General features: G+C 44.3%; 1 protein-coding gene across 1 annotated transcript in view; it reads left to right on the top strand.

Moving 5' to 3' along the window:
* naaladl2 (N-acetylated alpha-linked acidic dipeptidase like 2) overlaps window positions 1–15,029 on the top strand; it is a gene marked incomplete at its 5' end in the record, with an annotated part of 152,218 nt that overhangs the window by 26,795 nt on the left and 110,394 nt on the right. The window contains 3 exons of the mRNA XM_084473538.1: window positions 3,649–3,922; window positions 9,593–9,712; window positions 12,785–12,935. Coding sequence (XP_084329664.1) covers window positions 3,649–3,922; window positions 9,593–9,712; window positions 12,785–12,935 — 545 coding nt within the window. The remainder of the gene's footprint in view (window positions 1–3,648; window positions 3,923–9,592; window positions 9,713–12,784; window positions 12,936–15,029) is intronic.

Raw genomic sequence — 15,029 nt, 5'->3', positions numbered from 1 at the left:
AACACATACCCCCATGAGATGTGCAAGGTCTAGGGTTCTGCTGTCATCCCAACGACATGGACACACAGCATTCTACGGTTTCATGTGACGTTACCTTCATGCGTTACTCTGAACACGTACCCTTTTCTTCTCACGGCAGGTTGAACGTGTGTTCAAAAAGTGTTGGACTTAAACACATCATATTAATATTGACTCTGTCTCATCTCCGCTCGCTTTACGCATGGCCGCGCCACTACGTTGTCTGTACAGGCATGAATCATGAATGGCACAGACTACATCTGTCAGCCCTGACACCTCTGCTAAAGCCCTGGCCCTCACCTAACATGAACTCCAGCGCGGCACCTCCAGCCATCCAATCCACTGCAGTCTATACATCACCTATGCTATACTACCTATCGCCCCTCTCTCCACCTTTGTGTATTAATTATTGGCAAACCTGATCAACCAATCCCTCAGAGAGCCTTTCACAGAGCCTTTCAACACACAGAGCCTTTCCCTCGCAGCCCTGCATTAAAGGCCATGCGGTCCACTGTATCCATGCGACGGCCCCCAACGCGGCAAAACGCTCACGCGTCGCGGGCATGTGACTAATGCAAATGGGACGAGGGAAATCCGTCGTGACTAACGCATTTGGGAACAGAGAAAATCACTTGTCTTCCGAACAAATGAAGGAAGCTATTAAAATGAGAATATATTATCTGTGAGCAATGGAGAGCGGCGGTGACAACAGCGGGCTCCGTATTCCGTGTCAGCTGGGCCCGCTGCTTCACACAGAGTGCCCACTAAGGCAATTATTTCCAGGAGCTGGATGTGTGAGTTATCTCTCTCTCTCTCCACTCTGATGCTAATGCACCTTACACATTATGATTACGTGAACTGAATAACAATGCAGGCCCGACTTTCCAGATGCTAGTATGGCCTCACGATCAACGATAACAATACTGCCTTTTTTTGTGTGTTGAATGATTTAATTAAGCCTTTTGCGTTCGAGATTTTCAAGGGATGCAATGAGTTGTTCACTTTTCAAAGTTGCACTATTGGTATTTCAAAATCATATATGAAACAATGCTTTGTTTTTAGTTTTTTTCCCACATAATTCAGTGAACGATTACGTCTGCCATTTTTTATGCAACCGTTTTCTAATCACTGTGAAAGAGATTCATTACATTTGGTACAGACTTTTGACAGACTTGGCATAACAATGGTTTGGTGGAACTATCTGCATCTGTTAAGCCATGACAAGGAGGATAAAAAAAAAAAATCTGTAATTTCTTGGGTGAAACTGCTAAAGTGTGTTTGGGGATGTGTAGACGCACCGCTCGGCATGAGAACAGATGGACTGCCGGAGACAGGCATTTAATCAACTCATCATATTAAGGCATTTTCCTTTTTTTACTTTTTACTGGCCTGTGTTTAACACTTGCGTTCATCACCAGAAGCCAGTGTGGCTACAGTTTTCCACCCCAATTATTCTCTTCATTTATCTTATTGAAAACATAATTATAATCGATTAACAAAATTCTCATTAAAAATTGCTTGCCCTATAGGCTTACTTGCTAATTTGTTTTTTTCTGTGATTTTACCTGTAAATACATTGTATGCACCTGGCATACACCATTTGACTTTCGATACTGTAATAGAGAGTTATGCTGTTGCTCGCTACATATCCAGGCACACACACATACATGCACACAGACCACACATTTGTGTGTAACAGAGAGGCAAAATGTAGCTAACACACAACATGGAAAGTTATTGTGAATATTTAGGCTCAACAAGCATTAAATCAAAGTTTAAGTAAATAAGGAGGATATATTGTGATAATACAAACGACAGATTTGTATCAAAAATAATTTATTCATTGTGCTTTCCCATTTATTACATTTATATAAATATTAATACATACTATATTTCTCAGGTAATTCTTCATCTCCACCGAACGGCAATTGGTCCTTTGTGGAAAGTCGTCTTTATTGCTGAACTTTTGAGCCCTGCCCTTCCCTGGGGTGAAGGCAATAAAGAGAGTAAACCAATACAGCCAAACAAGAGGGACTTCGGAAATGAGAGGCTCAAATGTATTGACATTTCTCTCCTGTTATTAGAGAAAAGACAATGACATAGATTTGCAGTGTCTGTGGACAAATGCCACAGGCCCTGAGAAACACCAACAATCCCTGATGGTGGTGGGCTGTTTTTGGTGGAAGTTCTTTTTTGGAGAACAGCGTTTGCCAACTTCGGCCTTCAGTCGATAATTGGGTGCTGCCATTTGTTTGGTTTACAAGCATTTTTAACATGCACACACTGTTTATTCACTGAATGCCTTGATATATATTAAATGACTTAAGATACGTTGTTATTGTCAACATGAAGAATTTGGATGTCTGATTGAGACTAACACCTATTTGTTGTCCTCTCAATCACATCTGTTTACTCTAAACAGATGTGTTTGCTTCCCTGTAGCTGGGAACATCCTCTTGTCAGAGACCTTGCAGGTAGGACACACCAGCCTCTGAGCCCGTCGGTGAGCTGCTTCAGTGGAGCTTATTCACGGTAGTTGCTCATGCAAATTGCTCTGCTGGATGCTAGGCGGCCGCTGCTAGTGTGATGGTGATCTGGAGCTTGGTTCCCCATGTTTCCCAATGCGAGGTGTATTCTGGGTAGGACAGGCCCGCTGTCTCACTGGCGGGTGACACCCTAATGGCTTCAGAGATCAGAGGGCGAGAGAGAGGCCTTTCCCCTGGGCACACAGGCATTCATCTGTGTGAATGCTCCCAGGAGACAAAATGAGAGTAGCAGCCTAATAGAAGGAAGGAAGGAGATAAACCAGGCCAATCATTATTATAATTCAATGCAGCAATGCCCTCTTCCACTCTCTCCTGTCTGGATTTAGTTGGTACAGCAAAGATATTGTTTTACCGTGCCTTGGCTGGTTCAAGGCATTATCAGCAACGTTTCTACCCCCTGCTTGTGTACATGGAGTAGGTCGTAGTGGGTTTTTTGTCATTACTGTGTGAAAACGTTGAGTGGCTTTTGAGTGTCATTTGGTGTAACCCAAAGAGTCCTCATCCCCACCATTGCAGTGCCAGAGTTGGACGAGTAGAGGTTTCCATGTTTGGAGCCTGTCCAATGCTTGCATGCGAGGAGGAGTGGTTTTATGTACTGCTCTATCATAAAGTATTGCGTTGGCCTGGATGCAAGCAGAGATGGAAAGCCAGTAAAGAACAACCCCTACCGGCAAATGGCTATAAGGTGATTGCTAATCAGTAGGTTAACATACAACGACCTTCCCACAGGTTCTACAGACCATTACCATTTGCCAAATCCAAGGTCTAGTATAATTGCTGGAAAGTGCACTAAATAGACACTGGGGGGAAGGGCTATAAAATAACGATGGCCGACAGTGTGGATTCTACTGCTGAACCCATTAGGAAAAAAATAATAAGGTCTGCTAAAAGCTGGAAAATTGCCATAAACCAATTCTCGCTCACTGTAGTATGTATGTATGCATGCATTTATTTATTCAACAGTTTAACATTTTTCCTACCACAGATCTGCACAATTGTCGTGGGGGTGTGGAGAAGGAAACCCATCTGCTTTAGAGTAACGTGTTCATGGTCTCTTCTGTGTGTTCTCCCACCCTCCCCCCAGGGCCCTGAGCAGCCTCCCGGACGCCGGGGTGGGGGAGGAGGTCTGGGCCAGGTTCCTCTACAGGCAGTGGGTGGGACTCGGCTTGAGGGACGTCCGCCTGTCCAATCACACGGTGCTGCTCAGCCTGCCCGGCCCCGCCCCCAACACCATAACAGACGGCTCAATCAACCAGTGCTTCCTGCCCTGTGGCACGCCGTGCGACCAACCGGGCGGCAGCTACGTGCCCCGCCCAGAGCCCTCCTACGCCGCCTACTCGGCGGTGGGGAGTCTGGAGGTACGGTAACATGAACGCGTGTGGTGTTCAGTTTGTGTTGTGGTTGTGTCCCTGACACCATTACTAACCAGGCTGGTGGATTTAAAGGTGACATATTATACCACCAGGTGTGAGTGTGATTAGCCGTTACAAGCCTTTTGAAAATCGGCCTCTTCTGACATCACAAGTGGGCGTGTCCACCTAGATGTGTGCTGGATAGATCAGTCCACCAGCCTACCCAGTGGACTGTAGCGATTGTTGCTCATCTATCCGTCATACATCTAGGTGGACACGCCCACTTGTGATGTCAGAAGAGGCCGATTTTCCAAACGGCTTGTAACGGATAATCACACTCACACCTGGCGGTATAATATGTCACCTTTAAATGCTGCAGAGGGAAAACAAGATGCATGGCAACTAACATTGAACTAGTATGAAGTGATTGATGTGTGTGACGTATTATACATGATGCACACCCACTTCAATGATGTTCCACCTGAGCGGAATTCACTGAACCCACGCAGCCCAAAAAAACCCACTGAAATAGAGCGAAAGTCTACTGATTGAACAGAGTGGGGAGCGTTATGGCGTGAGCGCCCAACAGATTGAAGCATTGCGTCCACCGCAATGCTTCAATTACATGGTGGGTAACCTGTTTGCCTCAGAAGGCACACCAGTTTGAACTCTAGCGATATGTTGAGCCCAGGCCTATTCCGGCCTTTCCCATATCCCATACCTACCCCATAATTCAGGTCTATCGCATATCCCATATCTTAAGTAACAAACAATGTAATGCTGTTGAATGTATATTGCTATTGCTATCTATTAAGTCTTAGGCATTGGTTTTTCTATTTATTTGTTTCATTTTTCTTTTGCCCTGCCAGCCAGCTTCAACACCAGCCTCACTGATTACTGGAAAACGAATGTGTTTCCTGCCTAGACATTGTGCAGGCATGACCATACATTGAACTTAATTAACAAAGCTTTATTTCCCTGAACATCTCTGCATGGTGCCATCGTTAATTAAACAACTGGCCTTTTAGCAGTGCTCCCCACTCACAGTGGGGGGCTTTATGGTCTAATTTGCCATAAGGGCTCTATGACTAAGCATACTTTGTTTTCCCCATCCTTCCATTTTCCTGGAATTAAACAGTGATCAAATCCCTACATTTTTTTTTGCATTATATATATTTTTATAACCTATACAAGATTAAAACCAAAAAAAGCCTTTTTTCTTCTTCTGCTTACTTTGGACCTCCCGTCTTTCATGTTTTTCCCCTTCTCCATGAGCCAACGCAGCTCCGCCCCTATCTGAGCCCACCCTCTCTGCGTTGTCCAGCGCCTCCGCGCCGTACGGCCGGCTCACCTGGGTGACACCGCGGGGCAGAGCTCACGTCACGATCAGTTCACGGCTAAATGACTGGAAACTGACTTGAAAGGAGCTTGAAATGAACTGCACTTTATTCCCTTCTTAAGGTAACCAAAGGCCGCACGGAAAGGTTAAACTGAAGCCCGGAGGCTTCAATTTGATTAATTCCATGCCCACCCACCGTCCCCCCTCCTCTTAGTGCATGCACTACTTCATTTAACCTTCTTCTTCCCCCTTCTTTGAACCCCTCTGTGCAGCCTCTTTTGTATTGTCATAAGGTCTCCCTGGCTCTCCCCTGAGGCTGGATAAAAGGCAGGGGCACCGGTTTGAAAAAAAAGAGAAGAAGGTGCTGCAGCCAAAGGGCTGCCAGCTTTGAAAGTGTTGCAGCTTGACTGGGCTGTGGTTTCTCAGACCACAGCCCAGCATGCCTCGAGCCTGCTCCAAAGGAAGTGTTGAAACAATGGTTGGAGGTTCAAGCCTTTATGTGCTCGGGTGGATGCTGTCATTTATGTTGGGTTGAATCGTCTAAATCTTTGTTGGAAACTTTTGAAGGTTCAGTATTTTCCTCGCATTAATAGTGGATTCTTATCTTGGTAGTTATGGCCTCATTAATATTAATATTGTTATCCGTTTTCATACTTTCATACTATCGCTCTCTGTGTTCCTATTTTAGGATGGGTGCAACCGCTCCAATTACAATGAATGCCTCTGGTTAAACATGTATTCCCATATAGGATACAATTATGTGAACCCGCCTCTTTTCTGAGCAGTGAACCGCCAAGGAAACATTGACATTGTTTTAATCGGTTAGCAGGAGCCGTGCAATCTATGGAAACGTTTCTGATTGCCAATTGTCCCTGTATATATCTTCATGGGCATGGTGTGTCAATCACATGAGCTGATATGTTACGTTGTATAATGGGTCATACTCTAGACAACGATCTTTCCAATAGATAACGGAAAGAGGGTTTCACACAGCAAATGGCCTGCGGGCTTGCTCTCTCTCTCTCTGGCCTCTCTCTCTCTCTCTCTCCATCTCAATAGATACGGCATGTCCTTTATCAACTTCAAGATAAGGGAAAAGGACCATCTTCACTGATTGCAACCAATCATAGTAGTATATACAATGTGTTTATTTTTTTCAGTTCATTCGGCAATCAGAAGTTGAAGGTTATTGCTTTTGTATTGTTTTTTTTCAGCTTCTCGCTCAGATAAACACACACTTAAGAGATAAGGGAAATTAAAGAAATACCAAATAATTAAGGTTTTTTTTATTATCTATCCTATGTACCTAGCATATCTCTTCATGAACGCAGGACATGTTGGGAGTGGAGCTGATGTTTTTTAAGGATACACTCCTATTCTATCCTATATACACAAGGCAGAGGAAAAGTTACCCTTTTCTATTCATTTCCAGCTCTCCCTTCCTTTCTCTCCCTATTCCCCTCCATACCCTTCTGCTGGAGCCATTCATCTGACCGTTGTCCACTCACCAGATAGGTTTAGCTGCAGACGGGGGCTCATGCCATACATCGGCCAAAGATATCCCACGCTGCATGCGCCATGCGCCATGTGACATGGCCTCCTCAAACTCATTGTATTGTCTTCCACTAAGCGACCTGCTATTGGTTGATTTGACCGGCAGTAAGACGATGTGCATCAGGATCAGAGCGGCTTGTTCACGGGAGTTGCACATGCAAGGAGTTGACCGTTGTCGACTGTAGTGCAAAAACACAAGCTACAAACATGCAGAAACAACTGTATTATATAATTTAAAAAAAAAATCTGATATTTAACAGTGTATCCAGGTTAAATCTAAAATCTGTTTAAAAACAACATGTGCCACTCTAAAACTGCTGACCCATTTCTCCACACTTTGGCTCTTTCTCTGTACTCTCAAACCTTTGTTGTGTTACATGAAGGACAGCTAGTGATGATGCAAAAAAGGACACATTCACTTCCCTTCCCCGACCCAGTGGGACAGGATCAACGGAAGGTAAAAGGGTGTAGCATTTATTATGAAAGTCAACATCACAGAATGTAAAAGCTCACTGAGGCTTTTTAAGTGCTCACTTTGTCTGAGGACAAAGAGGAGAGAGGATGGGGAAACGGCAAATCACCTTCAACGGAGCCCCGTTTGTCGCCCTCACTTTGTGTGTCCTCTATTATATTTACTTTGAATATTGACTTTGTGCGAAATGTTTTTACAGCGTGCGTACCACATCATGAGCCCTAGCATGTTAATGCATTAGCAAACGCATACGTTGATGCATTTGTGGAACCTATTTTAGTGAAATGTTCTAGTACCCTTCTACATATCTACGTATGAGCGATAGACAGAGGAGCACATCATGTTGATACACATTCATGGAAACTATTTTAGTGAGATGTTACAGTACCCTTTTATCTATCTCATGAGAGAGAGAGAGAGAGAGAGAGAGAGAGAGAGAGAGAGAGAGAGAGAGAGAGAGAGAGAGAGAGAGAGAGAGAGAGAGAGAGAGAGAGAGAGAGAGAGCGAGCGAGCTCTAAGGGCTGTAGGGAATTGTGGATGGCTGTCCCTTCCTCTGTGCTGTCTGACATAATGACAGACTGTGGTTGTGATGGCACTTAAGCTGCTTGATGGGATAATGGTGAATTATAGGTCGCAGCAAGAGGCAGTCTGTCATCATCCAACAGAGAAAACAATCTGTAAAGCCCCGTCCCGTTCACTGGCAAAAAAAAAAAAAAAAGCTTTATTTTCATTTCTCACTACTCACGCACAATCTCTAGCTCTCCTGTGTGGTTCATCTCCCTCCCCCCTCCCAGTCTCTGCTACTCCGGTTCACACCGATGTAAGCCCTTATCAGATCGAATGGCCATGCCGTGAACATCAGCTGGCGGTGAAATACTTGTTTTGACACTTGAGGAGTATTTCCCCCCGTCCAGCTGTTTTAGCGGTGACTGTAAAGGCCATCCATCCTCGTATCACCACCTACATGCGCACCTATGAAATGTGGAGAGATTCAATGCACATTCAGCACTTATATTAATACATGCAGTATGTTACATGACTGGGATCAGGGACGGACGGACGGACGGACGGACGGACGGACGGAGGGAGGGAGAGAGAGCGGGAGGGAGAGGGAGGGAGAGAGAGAGAGAGAGAGAGAGAGAGAGAGAGAGAGATTGTATACAGAAAATGTACAGAAACCTTGTTATTGCATTATATCACGAGAACCGAATGTTGATCCGATGTATTTACTATAGTAGCTGTCAATCAATGTGTCTCACATGTATACACACAACATCACGATGTGTGTGTGGTTATGCATGTGCGTGTGTATTGGTGATATAAGCGAGATAAAGAGAGGGAGAGATGGATTCCATTTAGGCAGGGCCTGGTCCAATCTTTCTGTATTTCAATTTGCTGTTCTTTTTCCACAAGCCGCAGTTTAAATGAAGGACTTTTATGATGCAAATGCAGGCAGAGGCGATAAATCTTTTTCTCGCCCTTCTTTTCTTGCCTCTCCACATCTACTCTCCCCTGATGCAACCAAGTTGGGCTCTATCTCTCTATCCCCTTCTCTTTCTCTCTCTATCTCTCTCTCTCTCCGTCTCTTTCTCTCTATCTCTTCCTCTCTCTTTCCCTCTCTCTCTCTCTCTCTCTCTCTCGCTCTCTTTCTATCTGCAGCATCGCGTAACACTCACCCCCAGGCCACATGAAAAATGAATCAGACCAGGTGATGGAGAATGGAAGAGAGGATGGGGGAGGGGTTGGCTGGTAGCAGCAAGAGAAATCAAGAGATATGGCAACACTTAGACAGAGAGATAGATAGGGAGAGAGAGAACGAGAGCGAGAGACTTAGGGAGAGAGAGAGAATTGGAGAGAGAGTGAGAGAATCTGAGAGAGAGAGAGCAAGGATTACAGAAAGAGAGACTTCGGGAGAGAGCGAGGGGAATGAGACTTTGGTCGTGAGACAGAAAATAGTGTTTGACGTTCGCACAACTTCTGGGTCACTTTAATTGTGGCGACGGTGACATCTCCTCTCCACACAAACATGCATCGTCGGCCTTGAGCACCAACGCCACCCCCAGCCACACACACTGATAGGAAACACACTTGCGGTCAGCAAAATTTGATGAACGCTTCGCTCAAGTCTGTTGCAATTACAAGGACACTCGTAATGGTGATGAAGCGGAAAATGTAAATCAATGTAAAGGAGATCCATGGGAGTGTGTATCCACCTTCTTGCCACCTTTCAGCCCCCTGTAGTTTAGCTTTATTAAGGCTGAAACGCCCGCTCTATGTCTCCATTGTTCTGTCTGTGTGACTCTCCCTGCAGGCAGAGGTGGTGGACGTTGAGTACGGCACTGCTGATCGCTTGAGGCGGGCCAGCGGAAACGTCAATCTCACCGGCCGGATAGCGCTGGTGAAACTAGGTCAAGCGCCCCTGCTTTACAAGGTGAGAGAAACAAAAGATCGCCAAAATGGGATAATGACATGAATAATGCCCCTCTTCTGTTGGTTTGTGGGATAATACAATTGAAAATCTGGAGAAGATCATTTTAGCATGAACCTGCAAAGAAACCCTGAAAAACAAAGGTACAAACACACCAGTGAATATTAGGAATCCTCTCTATATGTTGTAATAGCCATCATGTTGGATATGGCGTAGTGCTTGCCTGTCCGTCTCCCATTTACACATTTGCAAACCAAATCTTAACCATCCTGCTGTTTCATGAATTAGAAATCCAGGAGACAGAGCGTGTTGGGCCTCTCTCACACATTGTCATAGCATACGGTCCCCTCCATTTATCATAACCAAGTACCCTGTGCCGCTTGCATGTCGTCCCCTTGCTGGTCTATTTGTTGCAGTGATGTCTGAGTGGACCCGCCTGTTCGATCGCTCACTCCAGATAACATTTGTGAGTAGATAATGGATTCAGCGGGTTTATTATCCCGAGGATGTTTGTCATGGTACAGTGTTTTGTGTTCTTCGTTTTTTTGTACTCTGCTCTAAGCAATTTACGCGTCAATTTGAATTTAAAAATGTGCTGTGGTCACACGTATACACAGATATGCACGCATGCACATAGACAAAGCAACAAACACTCACCCACACACTGTCCTTAACAGGACAGCGAATGAATGAAACCCAGATTAGACAGACATTTAATTAGACAGTTGTCATTCAACGTGGAATAGCTGTATGCATTGTTGCACAAACCATTCTAAACGTATTTAGCTAAAACGTAATTGTGTGTGTGTGTGTGTGTGTGTGTGTGTGTGTGTGTGTGTGTGTGTGTGTGTGTGTGTGTGTGTGTGTGTGTGTGTGTGTGTGTGTGTGTGTGTGTGTGTGTGCTTGTTTATGTGACTATGGAAACAAGTTAGTGCCATGCTTTGAATCTTAAAAGCCCTTACATTTTTTCCACCTTGGAATTGAATGTGCATGCGTTTGCGATATTGATGTGTTTGTGTTATTGATATGGTATCACACATACCCATATCAAATCGGTAAACAAGGTCTGTATTGTAGATCTGTCTGCTCTGAGAACCATTGGTTGGCCATGCACCATGCTCAAATTGATTTCAATCCAAATCTTTAATAACTGTTTACACCTACATGATTGCAACTGGACAGCCATCGCTGTGCACTCCAATCAGCTCTAATTCCAAGCAACATATTGCACCGATGCATGGCCACAAACACACACATAGTACACACAAAATAGTGACATTATTATTGTTACAAATTATTATATTGTTGTATATAATTTAAGTATATATTAATAATAATTTTGAATGAAACCCTCAAAATGATGATGTGTATGTATAATTGAGATCATTGGATTTACAGCATTCTGCATCCTCTTGAGCTGTGAACGGGCAGACAATTAGTGTTCTTTCATTTCAAAGGTGCTGATGTTTATTGAGTTGAGTTGGTTATATTGCTGACATTCGTGTATTGAGCAGAATTTTGAAGAAAGTTTGTCAATATATTTTTCGGTTGCTTTAAAGTTCCTGTTGTATTGTAGCATTTATGAGTCCTATTTAAATAGTATGGGGCACCATACATTCCTTCAGCAAAAATACCCCATGTCGCCCAAACGAAAAGCATAACAAATTTAATGACACAAAATTGACGGCAACTCTTGACCTCTTGATGTAATGATATATCCCATAATGCTCTGCGTCTCAGTTGGCAGGAGGGGATGATGGTGTATATTATGATGGCCTAATGATTAATAATTATCCTAAGTGCTCCATTACAAGATAAAGGGCCATCATATTCAGCCCTTTCTGCTTATAGCTCAAACATCATTACAGCAATATATATTAGTGCAAAATGCACATGGGTCAGAAATTATTTTATAATATTATCTCAAATTGGAATGTATGTGACAGTGGGAGGGATTGTGGTATTTCAATGCATGTGAATGTTGTGTAGTGATTGTGAGGATGCGTGTTCATTTGCGTTGTGTGTGCGTGCGTGCGTGTGTGCGTGCGTGTGTGCATGCGTGCAGCCCACATACCAGCAGACCCTTTTCACTGTGGTGAAGGACAGAGCCAAGCTGGCAGGCAGTGGCTGGCATCCAGGACAGCACTTGCATTGCCTTCCATGATGCCCAGCTGCCTGACTTGTTTGGTCGCAATTTCAGCACATCTGCTACTTTAGATAGGGAAGCCACTGTGAGAGCACCTGGGTTGAATATTTATCCCGTCAACCTGTGGTCGTATGGCTTGTGCTTAAAGGTGTTAACCCAGACGATCAAAATGCATCCAAGGTATGCCTGTCACCGCCGCACTCTCAATGACTCCCCTTTCCTCTTCTGGAAGGGAAGTTTTGGTTTAAGATGAGATTTCACTCTTTGTTTCTTATCCGAGATGTCTGGTAAAGAGCTGTTCAATTCCAACATCACAATGCATGTGACCTCTCTGTTATGCCGATACTATTCTATCTACTCTTCCTGTCGTTCGGGGTAACTCCCAGAGTGATTGAGTGTGTGTGTGTGTGTGTGTGTGTGTGTGTGTGTGTGTGTGTGTGTGTGTGTGTGTGTGTGTGTGTGTGTGTGTGTGTGTGTGTGTGTGTGTGTGTGTGTGTGTGTGCGCGCGCGCACGCTACAGAGGTGAGTGATGTTGTTGATGTGTGATGTTGTGATCTTGATGTGATCCTGCTGCCATTGTTGTGCACACTCACACAACAGCACTCTCACAGCATGCCAAGCATAACAGATACATGTCTTGGGTATTGTAGTGTAGTGTGTGTGTGGGTTGGGGGCTTTTGTGTCGATATATGCCCCAGTGGCCATGTTTGTCTGTCCGTGTCACACACTAAAGTTGTATCCCTCTCTCTCCCTCTCTTTAGGCAATCTTGAGGCATTTTGCCAAATGTTGCCAAATATGCACGCCAAATAGATGTGAAGATAACTCTTTATGAATACCCCAGGGTAAACCCTAGGTGTGACTGCAGGCAACGTGGACAGATCTGTTTAACCAAAAAATATGAATAAATAATAGTGTTCATGTCCCCCAGATGTCCTTGCTGTCAGAGTGGGGCCTGGGCGGGGCCCTGCTCTACGTGGACCCGTGCGACGCCCCTCCCGACCGGGACGTCCTGCACCAGGCTTTCAGCGTGACCCTCAACCCCGGTGGACACCCGTTGAGCCCGGGAGCGCCCAGCGGCTGTGAGTAAACGGCCGATTTATTTGCTATTTCAATTCAACGTCAACGGGACGCAATGCATTATTTCGTCAAAATGTACAACTTTAATCTTCTCAGCCTTTTGGCCCGTTTCCACCGAGGGGTGCAGTGGGATTATGTGCGGTACGGTTCGCGTTTCCACCGCCAAAAGTGGGCGGGGTCCCAAAGGGTCCCAAAATAAGCGCACTGAGCCGCGATTAGCCATATATATTTTCAGGTACTCTGTGTAAAACTGTCAATTGTTAATCAATCAAAGAAATGAGTTTTGGTGTCAGGCAGAGGATTCTGGTAAACAGTCTTGTACTGAATAAATCCGAGTATGTTTGGAAACTTTACCTTTAACTTCACCATGTTTTACCCTGTACATCTTGTTACTTTTTTTGGAAAGTAATGTGCACAGATCCCTCCCTCCCTCCCATTCATTTTCTCCCAGATGACAGTGGATGCATAGTGTCGAGCTTGACTTATTGATGCTGTGCCATTTCTGAAGAGCTCAATTGACCTGCATGTTCCAACAGCAGCCTCATGTCTGGCTGTCATTCAGTGTGATGCTGTCAACCCTCGTTGTATTGAAGGGGTCCAGCGATCCAGACCGCTCAGATCTCTTCTTTCTGAACATCATTCAGCAGTGTCCAAACCTATGAACAGGGCGTTGCTGCAATGGTTTTATATATGTATATTAGGGCTGGGCAACGATTAAAAGTTTAATCGCGATTAATCACATAGTATTGGTGAGTTAACTCGCGATTAATTGCACTTTTAAAATTCTATTTTAAATCCACTCCAATTGAAGTTAAATGAGATTATAAAATGGAATGGCACATCATTCATACCAAATGTACTTAATAAGCAAATACTAGACCAAGTGATCTTGAGGGAGTTTTATTGACTCACTCAGTGTGGGTTGAATATGAAACGGAACACCACAGATGTGGGAATTGTAAACAGGCAGTTAATTAGTACAATTGTAAACCAACAGTTACAAGTGTAGTTAAACTACACTACAAGTGTAGTTAAATTCAAATAAGTAGCGCCACAGATTTGGGAATTGTAAACAGGCTGTCACTTACTGCAATTGTAGTCAGGCAGTCACTTACTGCAAGTGTAATTTAATGTGAAGTAAGTGGAACTAAAAACAAACCTCAATGACCTCAATGAATTGAAAATGACAACTTTTCATCGGATTGCTCCGGACTCGCCATTTCTACTGCTTCATCAAATATGTTTGGTGTTTGTGTGTGCGTGTGTGCGTGTGCGTGTGGCACTCATATCCTGGCTTGTGTGTAAAAACACTGGCTCCGATTGGCTACCATGAAACATAACTCTGCCTTAGCCAATCATAATCGCTTGTCTCGTTAAACCAGCCGGTCTCCTTACTAGCAGTTTGTTTGTGCAGCCAGGGGTGCATTCGGATTACGCAGTTTATTCAATCAATTCATAGTAACGCACCGCATTTAACGGTCAGTAACGGTAACGGCGTTGTAACAACGGAAACAGTAATTAGTTATATTACCCTTTACTGAAAAAATTGTGTTATTACAAACACTGATCAAATCTCATCAGCCATTTGAAAAGCAGACATGGAGAAGTGTACAATGATTACCTGAAAGCCGATAAAAAACAGAGATATTAACGGGACACCAAGAAAGCACAAACCACCACCAGCAAGACTCAGTCGATAACCACAGCATTTGAGAAAGGGAAAAAAATCCCCACGGACAGCGCCAAAGCTAAAGGGATCACTAACAAGGTGATGGAGTTCATTGCATTAGATGACCAACCTTTCTCCGCTGTGGGGGATGTGGGGTTTCGAAGCAAAAAGGGTTTCGAGTGAAATGTCACTGGAACATGTCTTACAAACTGCATATCGTTGATCTTTCTCAGAGACAGTGAAATACTCCCACACAACCGACATTTTCTTTCACTTTTATTTGTAAACAAACCACATGTGCGCGCGGCACTCGCCCACTTACGTCATCACTTACGCCAGAGGCGTGTCCAGCCAGCGGCTGTTATGGGTGGTATTATTAGTAGCCTGCCACCTGTTGCATCTTCTCTGAAACTGCAAGTCAGACCGC

This window comes from Micromesistius poutassou (genome assembly GCF_964030765.1).
Source record: "Micromesistius poutassou genome assembly, chromosome: 9".
Lineage (NCBI taxonomy): Eukaryota > Metazoa > Chordata > Actinopteri > Gadiformes > Gadidae > Micromesistius > Micromesistius poutassou.
Note: the sequence above shows the minus strand (reverse complement) of the source record. Positions and strands in the feature narration are given on the sequence as shown.